The sequence below is a fragment of the Microtus oregoni genome, unplaced genomic scaffold, assembly GCF_018167655.1.
Source record: "Microtus oregoni isolate MIOR12 unplaced genomic scaffold, Mior012 000008F_ref0000371, whole genome shotgun sequence".
NCBI lineage: Eukaryota > Metazoa > Chordata > Mammalia > Rodentia > Cricetidae > Microtus > Microtus oregoni.
Window position 1 is genome coordinate 19670507 of NW_024543067.1, and position 25151 is coordinate 19695657.

The 25151-nt window shown below is 39.7% G+C and overlaps 1 protein-coding gene across 1 annotated transcript in view; it reads right to left on the reverse strand.

Moving 5' to 3' along the window:
• Necab1 (N-terminal EF-hand calcium binding protein 1) overlaps positions 1 to 25151 on the reverse strand; it is a 142316-nt gene that overhangs the window by 100763 nt on the left and 16402 nt on the right. Inside the window, exon 3 of the mRNA XM_041657582.1 lies at positions 13385 to 13493. Within this exon, the coding sequence (XP_041513516.1) occupies positions 13385 to 13493 (109 nt within the window). The remainder of the gene's footprint in view (positions 1 to 13384; positions 13494 to 25151) is intronic.

A 25151-nucleotide genomic window follows, 5' to 3' on the forward strand; every position in this document is an offset into this window, starting at 1 on the left:
GTCTGAGTCCAACATACTGCGTTCTCTCACCTAAGGGTGTTCACACATGCCCTTCTATCTGATTGAGCCCTCCTCTCCTCTCCTCTCCTCTCCTCTCCTCTCCTCTCCTCTCCTCTCCTCTCCCCTCCCCTCCCCTCCCCTCCCCTCCCCTTCCCTCCCCTCCCCCCTCCCCTCCCCTCCCCCCCTCCCCTCCCCTCCCCTCCCCTTTCCCCTCCCCTCCTCTTCCTTCCCCTCCCCTCCTCTCCTCTTTTCCTTTCCTACCATATCTATTTCTTTGCCTTTCTTTATTAATATGCCATGAAAACTCAACCATCAGCCTGAGATTTTGAGAAGCTCTTTAGACCAGGTCAGTGTGCCAACTCCCTCCAACACTGCATTTCCCTGTTATTAGAAACCATTTTTTTGCTTTGTTTTTATAAAAATATTTTCATATAATATATTCTGGTTGTGTTCTTTGCCCTCTCCAGCTCCTCCCACACACCCCTACCTTTCTATTTACCCAACTTCAAGTTCTCCCTCCCTCTCTCTTTCTCAAACAAAAACGAAAATAAAACCAACAAAAGCTAATAAGACAAAAATACTAAATCAAACCAAAACAAGCAATGCAGGAAAACAACAACAACATGGAGTCCACTTTGTGTTGGCCAACTGTTCCTTGGCACAGGGCTTTCCCTGAGGTGTGGTTGATAATCTAAAACTGATTTTTTTCTTTCCCAGCAGGAATCAATTACAAATAGTTTCTAGGTTAGCAATGGTACTTTGTGTCCACTTTCCCTTCTCCAAGCTTGGAGAAACCACACTGTGTGCCTGCTTTCTCTACTAAAGGATAAAATTCTAGTTCACGGATACACCCCCAGGACCAAACAGAATATCCAGCACTTAGTAAATGCTCAGTAACTCCTTGCTGAAAGACGTTTGGATGGGCAAGACAGAGCCGAGTTCATGATTGTGTCTCATACAACAATTTAACCATTCTTTTTTCAGCTCCCGTCAAATGAAAACTGCAATATTTATTATATTTTATCTTAGATTTCAAGGATCAATGTTGCTCAGGTTAAAATTTTGTTTGTTTTATTTGTCTTAATGACGTAAAATCATAAATCGGGCAAACATTTCCTGTGTGGTCTGTTCCTGTGGAAAGGATATTCCTGTCACAAGCTTTAAAATTAAGATAGCCCTTTTCACTTCACAGGGAAAAAAATTACAATTCAATGAAGATGAATCCCAGAAAAAATAAATTAAAAGCATAACCTGATATCTGAGTCACAGCTCCTCCTGAGGCCCAGAAACCATCACGGAAGATAAAGACTGTAGTGGCATAGTGTTTCCGAGACACAACGTGATGTTTGCACATGTGAGTTCTCAGGGGCTGTGGCAGCACAAGACCAGGGAAAGATCAAGCCAGCCAAAACGCTAGAGGAGAGAAATGAGCTCAAAGTCCCAAAGCTACAGACAACTGATGACTCACTGGAGAGGGAGGCTCAATTTCTTTTCTGAGACTCTATCCATGCTCCAATAGACAGTCCTACATCCCTACAAGCACGGGTAATGATAAGTGGACTTGTGTTTGTTCAGGGAAGTGGGGGCGGCATACCCTAGTTTTTTCATTGGAATATATATATATATATATATATATATATATATATATATATATATGGAGATATCTTTTTAAACACATTATTTCTATAATGATGAGTGGGCTTGTGTTTGTTCAGGGAAGGTGGAGGCGGCATACCCTAGTTTTTTTCATTGGAATATATATCTCTGGAGATATCTTTTTAAATACATTATTTCTATGCATTTTCATGAATCATCCAAGGTATAAATACAATTAATGGACAATAGAAAACAATGAAACTTAAAATATATTGGCCTAAAATCCAATATGGAGAATGCAGAATACAGGTAGGAAATCATAGTAATTAGATAAAATAACAAGCAACAAATTTGATTTTGGATACTGCTTTTCAGTTTTTCTCATTTAAACAAATCCAGTAGACATATAATTTCTTTCCATGAAGTTGGAAAAGGTTGGATGTGTTACAAAAGATAATTTAATATACCAGGCACAGTTTTAAGATTATTATTTATGGTTCTGAAAAATATAAAATGATAATAAGTAGTAATTCTCTCTGTTTATTTCCTAATCCATAGAAAAGAGTTTGATAATATTCAAGTAATGGTATTCTATTTCCCTGTCCCTAGTCTTTTCTTCAACAAATGACCTTTGGACACAGTAAGGCAGGAGACCTCCCTGAGATCAATGCATTATACAAGCATCTCTGGCTGCCTAGAAACATTCCTTAACAGTTAGCTGCCTGTAAATAACTTCCAGACATAATGTTGTTTAAAGGATAGTTTATTTGAACATAGCAATTATTTATAATAAAGTAATTCGCAGCCATGATAAATTATATTTTATCATCAAAATTAAACACTGTGAAGATTGTGGGCTACAGTCAAATACGGATGGGAATATCAAGAGGTGAGGGTCTTGCCTTACTTCTCAGTCATGGGGAGTAGAAGACATCATGTATATTGGAACAAAAGTTTGTTTCTATAAGTTATTTGGAAAACAATTTCCTATCCATGAATATGTCAGCTTTTCTTGAATATGAAGAAACTATTCATATCTAAGAGACGGCATGTGTTCCATCTGTTGCAGGTGACGAATGAGCACTTAATGGAGAAATAACCGAATATGTAGGGGAATAAATGACTGATTTCATGAGATCTGCGAACTCAGCCAGAATAATTGTTATCAAAATTGACTGTCTGGATTTTCACAGTGAAAAAAAAACCTCAGCAGAAAGAAATTCTTCATTGTGGTTTCAAGTGAGCCTTTATGCTTTTCAACCCCATGCAACCAGGATGGGAGGATAGAGAAAATCAGTTGTGCAAACCCTCAGCCCTATGGTCTAATAGAGGTAGGTTTCTAATCATTCTGAATCACTATGCTTAATCTGAAGCTGATTAAAAATAGAATCCTTGAAAATCATAAAAACAAAATGAAACCCCTAAAGCCATTAGTGAATGAGACAAGAACACCAATGTTCTCTCGAGGCTGGTGCTCAGCCTCACCCTATTAGATTTTGGGATAAGTGCTAAATGCCTTTGTTATTTAGTCTATCTTCTTCTTACTGAGAAACCTTTTAAGGCCAGAGAAGAGCATAATATTCTATGTAGTTAGCACTTCTTCCTAAGCAATAGAAACCATTTTACATATAAATGAAGAACTATTAATATTGGGAAAAATAAATTACTCATTTGTACCTATCTGTGTCTGTTAAAATAGGGAATTAATTCACATTTATACTTTAAATTACATTTTAAAGGTTTTGGTTCACAAGAACAAAGTATTATTTTAAAAGAAATATCCTTTGATACTAATTTGCATTCAGTCTTAAACCAAATTAAGCATCTACTGGGTTCCAAATAAAAGAGCCAATTAAAGAATTTATATGATAGATCCTGTCAGTGGCGTTACTTCTTCTCTGCAATCTATAGGGTCTTAAGTTGTTATAAATATACCTCTGCAAAAATACCTTACATCTAATCAATATACCGTATCTATGTGTCAACCAATCAGTTAACTATTTAAAGTTTAGTACAGTGATCGCAAGTAAACAACAGTTCTTGTTTCAGAAATTATAATTAGATCTGGAGACAAGATTAACAAGATAATAAAACAACTATTTAAAATGACATTATATAATTAGATGGTGCTTTAAGAAGGCATAGATTGTAATTACAACACCTAAAAGAAAGATGATCAAGAGAAGCTGGAAAGGTTAATGAATACATCTTAATCATCTTTGTTTTGTTCTTGTTTGGGGCAGCTATTTACATACTGTTGGTAAGTTTTGTAAAAATGGGCTATTATATTGGTTTCCTTCTTTTAGCAAAGAAATGAAGATCCAATGCAGAGAATAATCTCAATGTGACTATGAAGCGATTCAAGCCCGAGGCTGCCGAATTTGTGAGTCTTACGCATACATTGCGGCATTCCTGCATAGGGACTTTGATAAACTTTCATGACTGGCAACTTTACCACACATGGGAGCAAGGGTATTCAAGAAAAGAGCACGGCAGGAGGTACAAAAGAGGAGGAATGTGTTTTTCTTCTCATCTCAAATATTTATCAAGCTCACGATATGGGCTGGATATAATGGTAGAAAAAAAATCAATGAAAAACAAAGTAGTCAGGATGTCTGCCTGCATGGAGTTCATACTTGGGGAGGAGAGCTTCAAACAATGAGTACAATAGAGCTACAACTGCAACTGATATAGTTACTGCAGAGAAAAGCTTATGTTCCCAAGAAAATGCAGAAAAGGCAATCTAATAACGAAACTTAGAAACGGGTGTATGTAATAAAACACATAACATACATTGTTGAGCAATACACATAAAGCCATATTTCAGGTGGTAAAGATTGGCTACAGGGTAGAATAAGGGTAAATAGTAGAAGAAAAGAAAGACAAAAGAAAACAGTTTTCCATCATCAAACTAGAATATATAAATAGAAGCCATTTTAAGCAGACACTCCTGTGATTATGTCAAAGTGACAGGGATCCAGGTGTTCTATGCTCTGACCTGGGAATTTCTGCATTATTTCAGTTCATTTTACAACAACCATGCTATTTTTATTCTCTTATTCATGGGTGACTTAATCTCTCTCAGCGATCTAAAAGAATATTTTGGGCTGAGTAATTAATAAATGACAAAAATTTTATTATCCTAGTTCTTGAGGCTTTGATGGTCAAGATCAATATGCCAGTGGGTTGGAAGGGGTAACAAGCTCCCAAGGCTGTATTCTATAAACGTCCTCATCCCACTGAAGAGGACTCCCAACTGAACCACCTCTCCAGGCCCTCGCTGCCTCAAGACATCGGCTGGGAGATTTGAACGCAGGGAGATACAGACAGCTGGGGAAATGTTTTCAGAGGAGTTGTTTTTGAAAATCCTTCACTTTAAAAATTATGATTTCAGGTTTTTGAAATAACTCCTGCCTTAATAACATTTTTTTTAAGAATAATGTGGTTTTAAAAATAGAAACTTTGTACTGAGATAGTTGTGGTGGTAATTTCCTAAGAGCAGATTTTGCTGGTGTGTTGGGTGTGCGGGAAGAAACAGTCTAAGAGGTGAGTACCGTGTGCTTTAGAGAGATGGTTGTTCCACTTTTACTGATTTATTTCATTCATTTGGTTAATAATAGTAAAGTTAGAAAGAAGACAATACTTATGGATAAATAATTTACCCTATGAAATTTTATTTTGAGTAGCGGTTTATTGCACTACACCTTTAGCAATGCCCATGGCTTCTCATGCTTTCAGTGAGGGAGTTCACTTAAGGCTAAGGGAAGTTCACGTTCTTCATGGGGACGAATGGATTGCAACCCAAAGGTAGCATCATACTGAAAATGTTTGAACTGCAGCCTCTAATATAGATGATTTAAGAAAACAGTGAAGCTCGGAGGCTTCCGAAGAACAGTGAGAAAATAAAGCGAAGTGAGCGAAGGCGGCCGGGAGAGGGCTAAAAGTAGAAGCTGCCTTCCAGGTATGAAGGAGGAAAATGGGAGAAGAATGGAATTAATGTCCACAGAAAAAAAGAATAACTTTTCTACAATGTAGCAACTCCCACTTTAAGAACCGAACACAATAGACATAAAAAGAGAGGAGATAAAGGCAGCAATTAAAATAATTGCCTCTCTACTGTATATCCAAATATATCCTATGGCTGGGGAGCTAGCCATCTTTTCATCAGAATAAGACACTTGAATGTGACTTTTAAGAAAGGCCTTGAAATATTTTGATTTTTGGTATATAAAACAGCTAAAAATATGAAACGTTCTTGAGATGGCATGACAATGAAGGGAGTTTAGATGTTTTTTAACTAGACCTTGGGAAATCCTATACCTCTGCACAAGCTATGCGAGCAACTTCAGCACACCGGTTGACCGGCACTGATGAACTGCGGGCTGTGAATTTGTAATGCATTCTTACAAAGTCTCTGTGAAGATTACACAAAGTGATACAAATAAATGCCCAGACTGTAGCTGTCTAATCATTGAGTCTCTCTATTCTGTTATTAATTGCACATTTCCCTTAGAAATTAATTTTTTTGGAAAAATTTATGTGATACAAAATTTTTGCTTCACTGCTATCTTTATCAGAGAAAATTAGAACCAATTTATTTCTTAAATTATAACTAAGGATAAATCATTTCCCCATAAAATTATCTCTGTTGTACAATTATCTCTGTAGCTCCCAAGGTATGATAATCTTTTTGATTGTAAAGTTGAATTTGGCTTATTAATTTTCTACTCTTCCATGTGGGTTGAGGATAGCTCTGTCCCTATCCACACTAGAGGTTGTGGAGCGACTTGATTTAGGAAAAAATCAAGATGCTGTTGACAAAATTCCTTCATGAGAAAGAACAGAGCTTCAAACCAATACTCAAAAATGCATATATTTATTTTTCTTCATTTCTTTGTTAGAGAAAATGATGTTCCAAGTAAGTAATTAGGCTTATCTAATTACTGAAGTGAAAACACATCTTAAAAATAGATGAATAATAAAAAAATTCTGTGGTCCTGGGTTAGCTCTAAGACAAATAGAACAAATAACTGGAGATTTGCTAGCAAATTAAAGTGAGTCAGGGCTTTTCAGCTTCTGTGGGCAAAACTATACCTGCAAAGGATAAAGGATGTGATGATGAAGGATTTCTTTCATGAGTTTCTTTCTTTCTTTCTTTCTTTCTCTCTCTCTCTCTCTCCCCCTCCCTCCCTCCCTCCATTCCTCCCTCCCTTCCTTCCTTCTTTTCTTTCTTTTTTTGAGACAGGGTTTCTCTGTGTAGCTTTGGTGTCCTTCCTGGAACTCGCTCTGTAGACCAGGCTGGCCTCAAACTCACAGAGGTCTTCCTGCTCTGGCTTCTGAGTGCTGGGATTAAAGGCATACAACACCACCTCCCAGCTGACACAAGTCTTCCTATTCTCTAAATTCTCAAGGAGTTAAACTGGTATGAAATCAACACTTTAAGATCTATAGGAGGTGGGATTGTGAAGGAGTAAGTGAATAAATACCAGATGTTACTACATCCAAATGTTGGCAATCATCCTAAATACACAAAGGACACAGGATGGACCCCAAGGCTCAAAGGAGTGGTGTGACAAGCATGGTTCTAGAAGACTGTAGAGAGGAAGGGACTGGTCAGACAAATGGATGGGTAAGTCAAGGGCAAAGGGGCTACTGGGAAGGGGAGGACCATGATACCTTAGCGAGACCAGGATGCCTGTTAGAGCGCAGAGATTTTCCTGACTTCAGGATTTCTCACTATAAGTAACTTCAGGTTTTTCTGCTGACCCTATTATTAGAATTTTAGCTTCTCTGAGTCTCTTTTGCTCTTCAAAAGGGGATGGTTTTATTTCTTTAAATTATGAGATGATAAAGATTTTTGAGGCAGAGTAAGAAATCCTTTAAACTGTGAGAAATTCAAGTTGTGTCTGCCCAGAATCTATACTTCTCTATTCAGATGCAGCATCCTGGTTTCAGTTCAAACTCTCCTTCTTCCCCTGGAAAAGGGATAAATTGTTCACGTGTGCTCATAATACCAAAGTAGGGTAATGATTCAAAGCCAGGAGTTTGCTTTAGTGGTGCTAAAGAACGCAGTCTCTCTGATAGTTTTCCGGGCTGTCTCCCAGCCATCCTGACCTCTCAGTCCCTCTGAAATAAGAACTGATAGAGCTGCAGGAACAGGTAAACAAAAACAGGGAGGAGTCTGAGCACCAGCATACCAGTGCCTGCTGTGCACACACACTTAAAAGTCACCTATGGGTTCATCTAGCACGTGATCAAGGTTATAATTTCTTTAAGTTGTCCTTAATTTAGGCTTATGCCACTCACAAAGAAGTCCTTCTTTTTTATAGTATCATTTTCCTTATTGTGACCTTTTACCAAGTTGAGCAAGGGAGAGAATTGTAGGGTTAAGCCAGCCCCTTAGGGGGCGGGCTTGCCTCAGGCGAATGTTTACTTATAAATCAGGCACCTGCTTGCTGTTCTCTGCGGGAACCATGGTACTGTAAGTCTAATTTCCCCATTAAACTGTGTATATATTTTACAATCTATTTTGCATTCATTTACACCGCTACATTTTTGGCGCCCAACGTGGGGGTAGATTAGGCTACCGGAGCTCAGGAAGCGCACTTTCAATCGCTTAGCCCGCTAGCTAACACAGCACGCTCCCGGGTGCCGCTTTTTAGTTCGTGACTCGTGACTCGGGCCCCAGTGCCGAGTCTAAGATACATTCCACACATGCCCAAAGAATGAGGAATATCTGTTCAAAAACTGATTCTCCCTAGCTCTGCAGCATTGAGAATCCTTCATCCAAATCATACTAAATACCATGTCTCTTAAAAGCAGTTTCCATATGCGGCTGTCTCAAAACTGGAGCCTTTGGGTTTGGACAAAGGATCAACAAACCCTTTACCTAGTTTCTACAGGTAAACTTTAGTCATGCGTCAAAACAGACTGTGTTTGATGCTGACTTCTGTTGGCCAGTTTGAGTTGCAAGTACCTTTCTGCCAGGGCTCCTCATCTTAACTATCAAAACTCAACCCTGGCTTGCCCAGGCTGACCACTCTGTTATGAACTTTTCTGGTCATTTGTTCCTTTGGCCTATAGCTCTATCACTTCCCACTCTCTGTATTCTTACTTATGCACTTTTAGCCACTCCATATTTGTAACTGACATCTGGAATCGTGGACTACTCTACTTTTCCAGGTACTAAATTTGTGGTTTTACTTCCCATATCCTCAGTGCCAGTTGAAGGAGATCTGTCTCACTCATGGTTAGAATGGCAATGAGCTTTCTAATCACAATGCCACGCACAACTAGACTGCACACCCTCTCAGAGAGCCCCGGTGTTTACATCTCCCCTTAAGCAGTGTGATGAATAACTCAAGGAAGGCAGTAGCATTATCAACCAACTCATCATACTTTAGGAATTAACAGTCATGCATAAATGTAGGCTAAAACCCTTTTTCTATTTCAGATGAAGCATATCTCTGCCATTTGAAACAAAGTCTTTGATGTAATTACTCTCTAATTATTATGGGATTCTAATCTCATCATTTGTGCATAAAAACTGCTTTCAAATGTTGAAGAGACATGAAATAAAATATTCATATTCCAGATGACCCCAAGGAGCAGACTAAGTAGAAATGAGAGAGAGAGAGAGAGAGAGAGAGAGAGAGAAGAAGAAGAAGAAGAAGAGAAGAGAAGAGAAGAGGAGAGGAGAGAGAGAGAGAGGGAGAGAGGGGGGGGGGGAGCGGGAGAGAGAGAGGGAGAGAGGGAGAGAGAGAGAATCAGTTTAGTATAAGAAAGAATATTTTCAATTCCAGAACTAACTCGTTTTAGTAGTCAGTGATATTTCTGTCACTCTGGTGAGCGTCAGTGAGTCGACAAGCACAGGATTGAAATATCAGTGCTCAGTATCCAAAAAAACCTATTTTAGTCTGGAACAAAGAATCTTCTGTTTGAACGTATGAGTCTCTAGTCATGAGCCCCTCTCTGAGAGTTTGGGATGCTTTTCTTTATGTTCACTTTCTGCATCATGAGCAAAACTTCCATCTGGTCTACCATTTGGTCTAGCCCGACAATCTGGAGCTCCTAAGTGCAGCTCACTGGCAGAATTGCTTTAGGTCTCTAGGGAGATTTTCCCCTGCTTCTGCTATGACTAATACCATAAGGATTTTTGCTAAATTTTCTTATTTTCATCTAACTGATTGCAAAATGTAGCTATGCTGGCTTTCTAGGGAGAGAAAGTACTTTCTGTGTGCTTTGACAGTTTCTCCCCGACCTAACAATTTTACCTCTATTCTTGACTTTTTCCAGGGTGCTGGCCCTCATTTATGAACATCTAGCTATAAATTTAGTTTTTTTCTAGTATTATTTTCTCAAAATTTAAATATTCATAACATTGTGAGTATTCTTTTCTGAATAGGTTTTATTTTCTTTGTTGGGAAGACAAATATGTGTCTAGGAGACATACTCTGCGGCTGGGAGGATTGCAGTAAAGAAGGCTAACTGAAATCGTTGGGAGGCTAACGTTTTTTCTCTTCTTAAAAAAGAAAAAAATAGGCATGTTTCCCTAGAAAGAAGACAATTAATACGGATACTAAAGCTATAAAGTGTTAATAAGACGAAGGGGAAATTTTCAATTTATTTTGAAATATTAGCTTGTTCACAGTTACTAAATTTAAGTTAGTCTTTAATAATGCCATTCTTCGTGAACAACGTCTTTAATTTCACAATCTTGTCTTCATCAGACCATCTAATTCAAGTATCATATTGTTACAGAAAAACTTTCTGAGTGCTCCTGCCTAATGAATAAAGCCCCTATCAATTAAAATATTAATTTAAAAAGATGATAGAGAGTTGAACAAATGTTGCCTTCAAATTTCTCTCCTTCCACTGAGGGGTCTTTTCATTTTTAAAAACTCTGCGTTGAGCAAAATGTTGGGGTTAGATGTGCGGGGAATGCAAGTTCTGAGAAACCGTTCGCCACACTCAAAAAGAAACACAGCATTGAGCAAGAGATGCTGCGGGGATTCACCTTAGGGCGAGATTTCTCAGCACGGAGCTCGAGCTCCTGCTGCATCACGGACGGTGACTGTGAGACGCTTTTGTTAAAAACAAGGGGCAGTGTTCATAGGCTGGCTTGGAAATGAATGAAAAAGTTATCTCAACCAGGGCATCCCTTTTTGTAAGAAATAATTTGCCTAGCTTTGATACTTAATGTGCATGAAGTTTACTGCATTGTAGATACAAGCCATAATTAAACTTCTCTAAAAGACTGATTTTACGGCCAAGTAAATATTCCACCACCAGACATTGGGAGGGACAAGGACCAGGGAGTTGCGAAAAGTGAAGAGAGAGTTAATTGGTGTGGTTCCACCTCACCAATGTTAATTGGCTTCTGGTGGGCCAGGCTGTACTCATGGCTACATTAGAGCACTTTGGTTGTTGGGTAGCATCAGTATTTGAGAGGATAGCATATGTTCTGAGAAAGTGAGTAGAAAAAGAGAAATAATTGGCATATAGAGCACAAACTTGGCTCATGCAAGATGAAAGTTGTTTTTTATAAGCTTAAAATAAAGCTCTGGGATTTCTATGCTGAAGACTGAATTAATGTTTGTAAGAGATCAAAGCTTGACACTGACAACCCGTTCTAAGGATGAATTTCATGAATATAATTCAGAGGTCCCCAACTAATATTTTTAATTTTAAATTGATTAAAATTATGCCAGAAAACATGGTTGTTGCTAATGCATATAAGAACAAGCAATAAAAATATACACTTCTTTAGGCTTGTATAAATCATTACTCATCTCAGTTTTTGGTACTCAGTAATCTTAAATGTATGCAAAGTAATGCAAACTATTAAAAACATAAATACAAGTCAAAATCAAACAAGCAAAACCAAGTGAAAACTTTCTCCTTAACTTGAGTAAATATGCAATAGAAAGATATTAGTGACACCAAATTCTAAAGCCAGAAGCCTCAATAAATGTTCCAAATCCAGATACTTTTAAAACTTGACACATTAAGGAGGAAACCACCAGCATCCTGATGGAGTGTGAGCATACCAACTTCCAACAGGATTCGGATTCCTAAGACAAAAATGGAGCCTTTGCCTCCTCTGAATCCCTTTCTCCTGATGGCTTCCTTCCATGCACGAATGTTCTATTTCCTCAGAATCCATCCAAGTTTTACCTAAGAGCTATTGTCTTCTTCCATCCCGATCATATTAGCTGGGTCCTCACTGGAACCACAGCGACCTATAAGACATTGCTAGACTTCTTGACTAGGTCACCTTCGCCTTGCATAAAGTTGAAGTACTTTTAAAAACTCAGAATATATTATTTCTCATCCAGCCCATTCTTTACTCTGTTCCTTCCCTTCCTTTTAGATATATAAATGACACTTTAAGAATCAGAACTAACTCTTCCTCATCTCATGCACCCAGAACTTTATCCATGCCCTTTTTTTTTATTTTGTGAACATCTATTTTATTTCTAACATATTATTTTTATTTGTTATTTAGAATTTCACACAATGGAATTACCTGTGGAGTTTTTTTGTTTTGTTTTGTTTTTTATTGATTATTTGGGAATTTCATCCCAAACTCAACAGCTTCCCAGTCCTCCCAGGCCCACTCCATCAACTCTTGTGTCCTCCCTTCCCTGACCAAAAAAAAAAAAAAACCCCACACCAAGTCCATTATGTATTTCCCAAATGCTTATTGCATCATGCCTTCTCTTGACTGAAATGTTCTCTCCACTTTCCTATACTTCTATGCCTAAGTTTCTACTTTCTCTTATCTCAGTTTCTGAGCCACACTGATCTATCCCTTCTTTGGGATTCGCAAATGTCCTGCTGCAACATCCTGCGAATACACCAATCGCAGCAGTTTCGATAGTATACTGAAGTTATCAGTTCCTAAATCTAATCCTATTTCTGACAATGAAAGACTTAAGGCATTGCCAATTTAAATTAAAATCTCATTGGAGTCTAGATATTTATTCTTTTAAAAATATTCAACCACTTGAATAAAGGGAATTTAATTTTTAATTTTTTAAATCATTTGCCTCAAGAAAAATGTCTGTTCATAGGTAAAGAGCTCCGGAGCATTGTGTCAGCAGACTGGCTTACTGCCTGGAACCAAGTCAGGGCTTTGCCTACAGCAAAATGAGATCGTTCAGGCAGTAGGTATCGTGGCACGTCTCCAGGCACGTTTGAGTCCATGCTCTTTCCTGTTAGATTTGTTTAATTGTTACTGTGAAAAATAATATGATTTGGCTCAGTAATCTTAAACAAGCAGTACATTTATGCTGCTATATTCCTAAAGTCCTCATTATCTCAGCTTGGGGGGGGACACAAACAGAATCTTCCTACTCCAAAAGAGGGGTCCACATGGCCCCCCTCATGCACCAAGTCTCCAGAGCTATCCTGTGCCTGACTTTGCCTGTAGCTCTCAAGGAGCAGTCATTTCATCTCAGCATGCCAGTATAATGCCCAGAAGACAATTTTCAAACAAGGAAGTTTAGATTATACCAAAGATGAACAGATGGATTTCTCTTATCTATTAATGATGGACTATATTTATCATGCCCTCTTTGTTTTTTATTCTATAAAGAGGATGCAATCTAAAATTAATACATAAGAATTATTTGAAAGGTTCTGAAGGGTTTTAGAGCATTTGCATTTTTAGGAAAGGCTATTTCAGAGTCGAACACTACAGAATGTAACCTCGACGTGTCTGAGTGACTCATTCACACCCTCTCCACCTCATTTACGGAGTCCGCCGATGGGAAATATTTCTTACTTGGTGTTGTGTGTGTCGATGGTGTGGAAGAGATCATGTAGTTCTTCTCCACTGAGAACTCCATCTGCAAAATATGCTTTAAATTCCTCAAAGGAAAGTTTCCCGTCATCTGAAATAAGAACACACAGAAAAGAAGCAAATCACTTCAACCTCATGTGCTTGCTGGTCTACTCGTGGATTTCAAACTTAGTCCAAGTGTCCATTCTTGTTTATCTATGTATGGCACACATAATACACACACACACAAACACACATATATACATACATACATATATACACACATACATATATACACATACACATGTATGCACACCTAGAAGGAAGGAAGGAAGAAGGAAGGAAGGAAGGAAGGAAGGAAGGAAGGAAAAAGAGCTTGAAGTATTAAAAGGAAAACAATGAACACCCTTCACTGGACAAAGCTCACCGATGAGTGCATTGATGTATGTCTTTTCTTTTTTGAGTCTTCTTGGTTGGTTTATTGCCATCCCAAACATTTAACCTTTAGGAGGACATTTGCCTAACCATAGATAATGATATCCGCACAGCAGCATGAAGGGCCAAGCAGACATTTTACTTTCATGACACCAAGCCTACACAGACTCTAGCAGACCACAGGTTAGGTACCGAATGCTTAACAAGTAAATGATTGAACATTTACAAAAGATATGAGTTAACACAATTTTAAAAAACTCTGTTCATCGCTGTACTCATTAAACTAGTGAGTTCTTTTAAAGCAAAACACATATTTCTTATCTGGGACACAACAGCAAAACACAATCAGAATCTAACGGAAGATAAAATGTACAGTCATAAGCATAAGTATTTCTGCACAGCTGGAAACAGTAAATTCAATAAGAGACGACACACTTTAAATATATGGGAATTCGGGTGATGGGTGCCTTTCATTTCTAAGCAGGGGGCAGGGTTAGTACCATTTACACCTGACTTTGAATAAAATCTCTAGACAAGCATAGATGGAAAACCCCACATTACCAACGTGCAAAATATCTGTGCAGGACACGGAAGCAACTGAAGGCATGAAGAGTGCCCAAGGGAGGGGGAGCATCCTTCCTATGCGGTTATTTCTCAGATTTTTCAGAGAGGCTGCCAAACGACTCTAAGCAATGGAATAAGCCTTTGCATTTATAGCAGGAACTCAGACCAGAAAAACAAGTTGCCCAGAATCGCAAAACTCCTCACTGAGACAAACCAACAATCCTGCAATGAACAAAATAGAGTCCTATCATTAAATAAAGAGTCTGATTTCACAGGACCAGAACATCAAGAGTATTTGGAGCACTTTCCCAACAGAGGGCCCCAGACTGCCTGAAGTACTATCTAAATGCTGGCTCCTGGGTGCTGTTCAAGCATCAGAATCTCCCAAAGAGCTCGGAGTGTAGGTGAGCAAGATGGGTAGTTTGTAACAGCCTGGACAGCCTCTCCTTGCATCACCCCCGGGAGGTATTATTCTAAAGGAAACAGCAGGCCGCAATTACTTAATTCTTCAGTAAAGACCTATCGGCTGGGATATTTTTAAGATCCTGGTTTGTGAGACACAGATCCTTGAGATATTTTAATTTCATTTTGTTTTCTCATTTAACAGGCACAACATACAAAGCTTCTGCTTCACTCTTGCTAAGAGCAGAGCAGATGTGGTCATCCCGGTGATAAGAATCTATGTCTGGATCCAGCTTACAAAGCATCCTTGACCTGAGTGACCTCCTGGACCAGTCAACCCCATGCAGCCCCAGAGCAGCTCAGCGCACTGGCTTCCCTATTGTCCAATCCATGCTTATTTCTAAGTGAGTTATGGGAATTTAGCCCCATACAGACTATTGTATACCTGCATGTGCATCTTTTTATTTTGACAAAGAAATAAATAAGCCAGTAGAAGGAGAAACTGTTCATAAACTAGATCTAGAGCCAGCTGCGGAAGTTCACACCTGAAATGCTAGCACTCAGGAGGTTAAGGCAGGAAAACCTAGATCCCAATGCTACAAAGTAAGGCCTTGGTATAAGCAAACACACGAATTAGTCAAGAAGATAAGAAACACTAGAGTGAACATGCCATTTTCTCTGTTGTTGCTGTGCTGTGCAGAAATACGACCTTGTAAACTGACTGTGGGATATTTCCTATGGTGACCCTTTAATAGTTCTCGGGCAGTTTGAGTCAGGTGCACCAGTTCAATTAGAACTGGGGTTTCCTGTGCTTCCCATGGGTGAGGCCGGCCTCTAAGGTATGCTTTAGAACTAGGGGGAAAGATTTCAAGCAGTAATGCACGTTCTATAAAATAAAAGCTTTGGCTAGCAAGTGCCCTGGTAAGAGAGAGAGAGAGAGAGAGAGAGAGAGAGAGAGAGAGAGAGATCTCCTATTAGCAAAAAACCATATAGAATAAGAGAATGTAAGCATTAAATTGCAGCCCTGGCTTGAGGAGTGGAAAATATGTGTTGAAAACTGTTTTTATCACATGCAGGATTCTTGAAAGTCCTCATGACAGGCTGCCACACTGTAAAACAAGCAATTGCAAAGAATCCCTTTCGAGTAGTTCTAGACTAGTACTAAAACGTTAAACAAAAGCTTAATAGAAAGGGTGAAAAATCCCCTGTGTGATTCAGTATTAATAAGGCAATTATATTTTATTAATATATTTTATTTCAACTTCAGTATTTCTGCTGAAATCTTCTTTTGAAGTGGAGCAAAACAGTAAGAACTTGGCTCCAATTAGCTTGGCTCACGAAATAGGCATGCCTTCAGAGGCCACCTTCCTCCAGTGACAAGGCTTCACTTTTACCACCAGGGCTTCTCAACTTTGCTTTTAGAATTATGTTCTTCATCTCAGCTTGTCCTGAACATTTTGACCTTCTCGGCTTCATTTATTTTAATTTTTAATTGAATTTGTCCTTTGGCATCTTTACACGTGCATATAGTGAATTCTGATTTTTCTCATTCCAACTGTCTCCCATCTTTTCTCTTCCCTACCAAACTCCCTCTTCCTGGGTACTTTCTTTCTGACATTTATGTCTTCTCATTTTGTTCATGTCCCTCTGGGTTTTGCCAGGGCCATCTGTGTAACTTTGGGATTGGAACTATCCAATGGAGTCTGGTGAGTACACCGTGGTCACACAATGGAAGACAGTGGCTACCAGTGGCCCACAATTCAGCAGTAAAAAGTACGGGCCCTGGAAGCCCCTCCCCAGTACATGACTGACAGCTGAGAATTGCCTTGTGCAGGCCCAGAGCAGGTGATCTCAACTGCTGGGAGTTAGGACCACACTGAGTGCTGTGTCTAGAGGATGGGACTTTGCTTCCCTCCCGCTATCTTTTCGCCTCTTATGTTATGTTCTTTTCATCCCCTCTTCTGCCCTGTTCCAGGAGCCTTGCAAGAATTAGGATAAATGGCATGCTTAGGGCCAAGCCCTATTTCTATTTCTATTCTCAGCATCTTGGGCAGCCGCGAAGTCTATGCATTCACTGCCATTCCCTGCATATAAAAGCTTCTCTTATTAGACTTGGGAGTATAAACAGACATTTTGAAGGCACATTGACACTTTGTCTATTTAGCTAACTGTCAGTAGTACTTTCCTTCATATGATCTATGAACTTCTAAGACATGGGCTTTCCTTATTTATTAGCATGTCTCATACAATCTATTTTGATCATACTTTCTCCTCCCCCAACTCGTCTCAGATCCTCCCTACCCCTACCTACTTGCAAGACTTCGCTCTCTCTCAAAAACCCAGAAAAAAGTGAAAATTAAAAACAAACAAAAATGCCAAACAATAACAAAAAGTTCACAAAAATGTAGAGGTTTTCATTGTTGTTGTTTGTTGGGTGTTGTTGTTGATGTTGTGTGTATATGTGTGTGTGTGTGTTGGGGACCATCTCAGCGATACTGCATTGGAAAAAAACTCATTTTGCCTCTGTCAGTGGCTATCATTGGCAAATAGCTACTTGGTTAGGGGAAGGACCCTATGTCTACTTCCCCCTTGGTGCTGGGACCCCATCTGACTCGTGTCCATGTTCTTGTGTATGCTACCACAGTGCTGTGAGCTCATACGTGCAGCCTTGTTCTGGAATACACTCATTTACTGGAGCTACTCATTGGGTCTGATAGCTACAGTCTTTGCCGCCCAACATGTGCGGATCTTCCTCCCCTCCACAAGAGTCTTTATATCATAGCCAGTTAATGCATTTAAAATTTCAAGGTACCAATACTATGTAGGAAGTTCCCATGTACCCAACACCCCAACTTCTGATACTATTACTATCTTACATTACTATGATATGTTTGTTTCAATTAATGAACCAGCATTAATACATTAATTTTAGCTAAAGGCTGTACTTCATTCTGACTTCTTTAGTTTCTTTCTAGTGTTTTCTTCCTATCCCAGGGTTCCACCCAAGGTAGACTATTCCATTCTGACATCCTTAAGCTTCACTTAGCTGGAAATGTATCATACTTTCCTTGATACTGACAATCTTTTTCATTCCATTTATTTATTACATGCCAATTCCCATTCCCCCTGTGTCCCCTCCTCCCACTCCACATTGGTAATCCTAACAGCTTAGGGAACACCAGGTCTGCTACTTTGGAGAAAACCCTCCCTTGGGGTTATTCTGATGTTCTCCCATGACTGGATGAGGAGTGTTTGTTTGGGGTAAGAGGACCACGTGGTACAATACCATCATGTCATTTCAAGATTTTATTATATGCTGTAAATTATAATATAAAGACACTCAATTTATTTCATTGCCATTTTATTTAAATTACTCTATTTTATTCATTGGCTCCTTTGTGCTGTATTTTTTGTTGTTTTTCTTTCTCACCTTTTATGCATTTTGTAGTCTTAATCAGTATTTTGTATAATTTTATAGATTTCTATTTAATATCTTCCTTTAACAAATCTATTGTACTGTATTCTTTTTCTCACAATTTTATTGAGACTATAAATATTTTATAATATTTACTCATGTAAGTTTGCAATATGTGTTTCTGTTTATTTTTGAACTCTTGGGGCTGTGTCTGGCTCTCCAGCTCAGGCTGGCCTCCAGCTTCCTGTGTAGCTAATGTTGGCCTTGTCTTCCATTGCCTGAACCCTTTGAATCCGGCATTAGAGTTTCGCCACACCACATCTAGCTCACCATTTACATTATAGTTTTTCACTGAGAGTGTTCTTTTGTTTCCTGTTTTCTTTTTTAAATCGTTCTTTGATAAGGTCATACAATGTATGGTCGTCATCTTCACCACCTCCCTCAACTCCTCCCTGATCCATCCCCCTTCCCTACTCACCCACCCACATTTGTCTAATTCTTTTCTCCTTTTAGTCCATCTTTTCTGTTTTGTACTTCCCAGGTATTCTTGGACTTATGGATTAAGCCTAGCCCGATAGGGGGCGTGTTCGCCTCGGGCGAATGTTCACTTATAAATCCGGCAAGCGGGAGCCCGTGTGCCCCTTCTGCTTTCCTGGTCTCTGCAGGAATGGTGGTTCTGTAAGTCTATTTCCCCATTGAAGCTGTATATATTTTTACAATCTGTCTGCATTCATTTACGCCGTTACATGGATTTCCATGGGAGCATGGTCAACTTACCAGGAACCACACAGGAACCATTTTTTAAAAAAATGGACTCTCCCTGTCCTAGCAGCTTTCGGTTGTCTGCAGCTTCTTGTCTAGGGGTGGGATTCATGCTCATCTCTCCTCACCACCTGAGATTTCTGTCTGGCTTGAACTTGTGCAGATCTTGTGGATGCTGTCACAACTGCTGTGGGTTTATCTCTGCAACTGCCCTGCTGTTTGGGGAAACCCTGCTTTACTGCAGGCATCCGCCACCTCTAGCTCTACAGTTTTTCTGCTGGTCCTGTACAATCGTCTGTGAGTGTTGGCCCGAGGGAATGTGATACAGACATCCCATTTAGAGAAAAGCATTCTGAAATCTCCTATTCTCTGCTACTTGACCAGTGTAGCTTTCTGTGACAATCTCCATCCTGGTTAGTTTTATGCCAGCTTGACACAGACTAAAGTAATGGTTCTCAACTTGTCGATAGCTCTATCAGCAGGGCTATCTCCTAGCCTCAAGAATTTTTACTACATATTTTATTGACTGTACTCATTATAATACGTTCATAGAATAGTTATTCTTTTGTATTCTTTTCAGGAAGAAGAAAAAGAACCCAGAAATCATAAGGAGGTAAAATGGCTGACATGAGGTCAGGGCACATCTGGGATACACTCCTGGAAGCCAGTCATTAAAGCTGAGAAGTCAGAGGGCCCATGCACCTCTGTAGACAGACCCTGCTTCTTTCCTGAATGGCCAATATACTGACTGGTTTTTATTGACCACTTGTGTGTCCTCTGAGCTGAGGGAACCTCAACCAAGAAATTGCTTCCATCAGATTAGCCTGTGGGCATGTCTGCGGGAATTGTCTTGATGGATGACTGATGTGGGAAGGACCAGTCCACTGTGGGTGGCACCATCCCTAAGCAGGTAGGCCTGGGCTATAGGAGAAGGTAGCAGAGACCAAGAAAGAAAGTGAGCTAGTCAGCCGTATTCCTCCGTAGTTCTTGTCTCTGTTCCTGCTTGAGTTCCTATCTGGCTTTCCTCAAAGATAGTCTATAACCTGAAAAGTGTGAGATAAAATAAACTCTTTCCTTCCCAAGTTGCTTTTGGTTCTTTATCATAGTAACAGAAAGCAAATTAGGAAAGCTACCAAATATTTAGACACTTACCAGGAAATAGATCTGTTATATAAGAATATTTTTATTATGCTAGGATTGTGCTGGGAATATTCAAGAAAAACTGAGAGAATGAGTGCATATTACTGAAAAATTAAGAAGACTTTTAATGTCACTTCTGTTGAGAACTAACAATAACATTTTATGTGGGATTAGAAGTTAAAGAAACCAAATACACCCCCAGTTCCTGAGGCTTTCAGATAATGACAAATAAAGCACTTGTTAGAGGAACATTTAATCATTCGTAGACGACGTAGATTTAAAATTAACAGCATAAAGCATACTCCATTTATCTACAGATTTCACAAGTGAAAAACAAATTTCATACAGCCATAAGAGAGGGGAGTTCAACCCCCAGTTGGCTTGCTTCTCTTTCCCTTCCTCCTCACAGGCATTCCTAGTTGATCGTCTCTGCTTTTTCTCCAGGAGAAGTAAAGCTGTCTGTTTTCTCCTGGGAGATCAATAGTCCTTCTCTCACTAGAATGTAGCTTTATACATCCCACTCCATCCTCTCTGTCTGTCTGTGTCTCTCTGTCTCTCTGTCTCTCTCTCTCTTTCTCTGTCTCTCTGTCTCTGTCTCTCTCTCTCTCTCTCTCTCTCTCTCTCTCTCTCTCTCTCTCTCTCTCAGTGCTGGTGGAGGCACATGTGGTCATGTGACTAGCAGGTCAATCAGAGAAAACTTCCAGATTTTTACCGAATCATCCCGGGGGAAAGTCCTCTCCTTTTTGTCCTACTGAGCTGGTGGCACCCGGTTCAGGAGCTAGCTTGGCACTGCTGGTAAGAAAGCCTGCCTACCAGAAGACCAGCGAGAGGAAAACCACAACTGCGAAGCAGAGATAAAGATACAGAATAGTTTCTGAAGATTTGGATATGGCTGAGCCTGAGGTCATACCAGCTCCTGGGTGTTTCCATGTTAAAAACTGGCAATTTCCTAACTTCAATTAAACTATTTTTTTAAACTGAATTGGTCCTAACTGAAGATCCATTCTTGTTTTCCTAACCTCTACCCTTCTTCAGAGAATTAATGCAGAACAATTATTACATTAGCCTTCTTAGGCCACTCTGTGCCTGGGGACCTTTCTTCTCTAATGGTTTCTACAGCCACAGGCTTATTAGTCACTTGGTTCTGGATGTCTTTGCATCATTGAAGACAAAGTTCTTCAGTCTTCCGCAGGCTTATGACTCACTCACCCATGAGACACTGAGTTCCCACAGGGAACATCAACCCTCAGTCAGCCCTTCTCACATCATTAAAGGTTTATTATTGATTAGCTCCATTTTCTCAAATCCATGCAGAAAATGAAAGAGGAATCCGTTGCACTGCACAGATACATAGTGTGCTCTATGAATAGGAAGTCTAGCAGGAGTTCCGTGTTGGTACAATCCACCTTTCATGGTGAATCTACAGCTGAAGAATCGTATCTTTAGGACATACCTACAGGGAATTAATGAAGGAAGCTGACATATTTTGATTATTCATAATATTAAGCACCATTCATGGGGATTTATCTTTCTTATTCTTCCCAATTACTGCAAATTTTCTATCCTTACTTAAAAGCAGGGAAATAAGCTCAGGGAGATTAATTCTCCAACAACATCACAGCCTCATAAATGAATCCTAAAATATCCTTTCCTCTTTGTATCCTCAAACACTAGGATGCTTTCTGGCACACAAAGGATGAATCAAAATATCTGGTGTATATGAAAATGAAAAAAACTAGAAAACCCAAGGCTGGCATTTGACCTCTGTGGTTCCAGATCTCCATCATACTGTGCATCTTCAAACATGATCATAGAATAATTCCACATTTCCTTTCTTTTGTTCTCAAACTGCTTTGACTATGTCAGTATTGTTTTTTTATTATAGAAGAACAATAGAAATAAAGATGAGTAGAAACTCTGAGCAGAGCAACACTCTGCAGAGCTGTACCAAATGAGGTGCCCTAGTTAGGTGCTGAGCCCCTTAGTTAGAAGGGACTCTAGATACACACTCTAGTTACAACCTCTGTGCTCTTGAGTTTTGTCTTAGGTTACTCGAGGATAAGTACAATGGATGGAACAAAGATACCATCCTGTCTGTGGAATCTCATGAAGACCGTCTAGCATGTGGTAGGAAGAAATGTTTTACTAAGTTAGTTAGTTCTATTAGGTACAACAATACTGTGGGACAATGGTCTTGTTCTCTGTACAGATTTGTCATTTGTATTGCTTTAATAAAATGCTGACTGGCCAGCAGCCAGGCAGGAAGTATAGGTGGGGGCGACCAGTCAAGAGAATTCTGGGAAGAGGAAAGACTCAGTCTGCAGTCATCACCCAGACACAGAGGACTCAAGATGAAAATGCCTTGCTGATAAAAGTACCAAGCCAAGTGGCTAGCACAGACAAGAATTATGGACTAATATAAGATGTAATAATTAGTTAATGAGAAAGCCTGAGCTAACAGGCCAACTAGTTTATAATTAATATAGACCTCTGTGTATTTCTTTGGGACTGAATGTCTGTAGAACTAGGTGGGACAGAAATCTCCGTCAACATGACAATTTCATTTCATGCATAAACTAATACCCTCAAGATTATATAAAACTTGGTAATTTGCAGATTATCATATTTCAGAGGTTTATAAAACCATTCATGTGTGATGTAAAATGTCATAAGAAACATGGAAACATTACAGACGTTTGTAGCAACTTACATAAATAAAAGTGATACAAGCATTGCAAAGAATGAAGCTCTTACTATGAGGCTTTTGCTAGGTTTTTTTTTTTTTTCTTTTTGCTAGGCTTTCTCAGAAGTCAGGCCACGAACTCAAGCAGGACTGGAACTTGGAGGCAGGAGCTGATGTAGAGGCCATGGAGAGGAGCTGCTTACTGGTTTGTTCCCATGGCTTGATCAGCCTGCTTTGTTATAGAACCCAGGACCACCTGCCGAGGGATGGCAACACCCACCATGGGCTTGACCTCCCCCATCAACCACTAATTAAGAAAATACCCTACAGCTGGATCTTATGGAGGCATTTTTCTCAATGGACATTCCCTCCTTTCACATGACCCTAGCTTGTATCAAGTTGACATAAAACTAGCCAGCATATTCTCCCACATAGAATTCAGAGATGTCTGAATGGGAGGGACCAACTTTACTGGAAACCCATGGCTTGAAAGTTGTTTCAAGCAGACAGAGCTCTGCTTATTCATATACAGAGAGATGGGTGATCTGGAGCTGAGTGTCCTACAGACACAAATGGAGGGAGGTTAGGTAGGTAGGTAGGTAGGTAGGTAGGGAGGTAGTAGGTAGTAGGTAGGTAGGTAGATAGGTAGGTAAGCCCTGTAAAAGAGCCTGTGCTTTATCCTGAGGACAACAAGTAGCAAACACAGGTTTTTGAACAACACACAAACAGGAAGATTACTCCAGGATAGCCCCCATTGAAGACTTCTATCATGGCATTCCTTACAATGTAGAATTAATATCTAACTCAAATTTACTTCCACCTCAAAAACATGAACTTTAACTATGCAATCAGCTGTCTGTCACCCCAGACCCTTGCCTAGGGATCAAATGACTGGAGAAGTCAATTGAAGATGTTGTCTCATTGGCCATGCCTTTCCAGCAGCAGAAGCCTCTGCCCATGGGTCAGGTGTAACGTCCAATGGGAGTGGACACTATGGGCCAAGCTTGAGTAAAATCCAGAGTCTGTTTGCTGAAACCATGATAAAATATAAAGATCTAATTAACAATGTAAAGGAGAAATACATACAATCCCTCCAGATTTGTTTGTTTGTCTGTTTGTTTTTTCTAGGCTTGCCTAGCAAAGTCTCAGGGACAGCACTTGGTAAATAATTTCCCCAAACCTGTGAGTTTGACAAGTGGGTACCTCGCTGGAAAAGCGTCCTCGGAGGATGCACAATGTCATCAAATGGCCATCTTAATGTTCTGTATCTTTGTCATCTGCTAAATGTTATCACGGTCTCTTATGACCCTCCTCTGAGTCGTTCAAACTGCTACCCTTTCTCCCTCAACTTTTGGCCAGATTGACTCACTAGCAGCAGTTGGGGTGACTTCTGGGCAGCAGAGGGGTGAGGAACTAGGAGTTAGATTTTCTGATAGGCAGACAGACAGGGAGAGTGGATGTAACTAGGTAATAAAAGCAGTGAATTTAAAAGATGGCTGACTTCTTCCCCAACCTTCTTTTTTTTTTTAAATATTTATTTATTTACTTGTTATGTATACAGTGTTCTGTCTGCCTGTATGCCTGCAGGCCAGAAGAGGGCACCAGACCTCATTACAGATGGTTGTGAGCCACCATGTGGTTGCCGGGAATTGAACTCAGGACCTTTGGAAGAGCAGGCAATGCGCTTAACCGCTGAGCCATCTCTCCAGCCCCCCTTCCCCAACCTTCTAAGCTGAGGATTTAAAGCAAAGAACTGTGGGCTTCATCTCCTGCCAGGACTGGCTCAGCAAGTTCAAGGCTGGATCCTGTTTCAACTGGCTTGTTTACATAACAGTTGGGAGCCATCCTTTCTTTCTCCAAAAGTAGCCAACCCTAAATTACAGAAGAACCACCCCTCAGAGACTTTAAAAGCTCCAGACCCCAGGGAGAAGTTGAGCTCAGCTCCCCAAGTGTCTTCCCACCCAGCAGAAAGTCTTTTCTTTCCTTTCTTTCTGCTTACCTGATGTATGTGTGTGACTCCTCAGTCATTACTGGCAAAACAAACAAACACACCAAAAACAAAATAGAACAAAACAAAAATCTGCTCTGTTCCCTGATGTTTCTCTGTCTCTCTCACTCTTCCCCCCATGTGTATGAGAGAGAGAGAGAGAGAGAGAGAGAGAGAGAGAGAGAGACTTGAATTTAGTGCCTTTATAGGGTGGCACACAAGATCAATGTACAGTAGCAGATGAATGAATGAATAAATGAATGAATGATTGCATATAAACAGGAAAGAGATGGAGGTCTGAGACTAGCACTTAAAACCTCCACTCCAACCCTAGCTACACATAATTCTCATCAGCTTCAATAAAAAAAAAAAATCATCATTT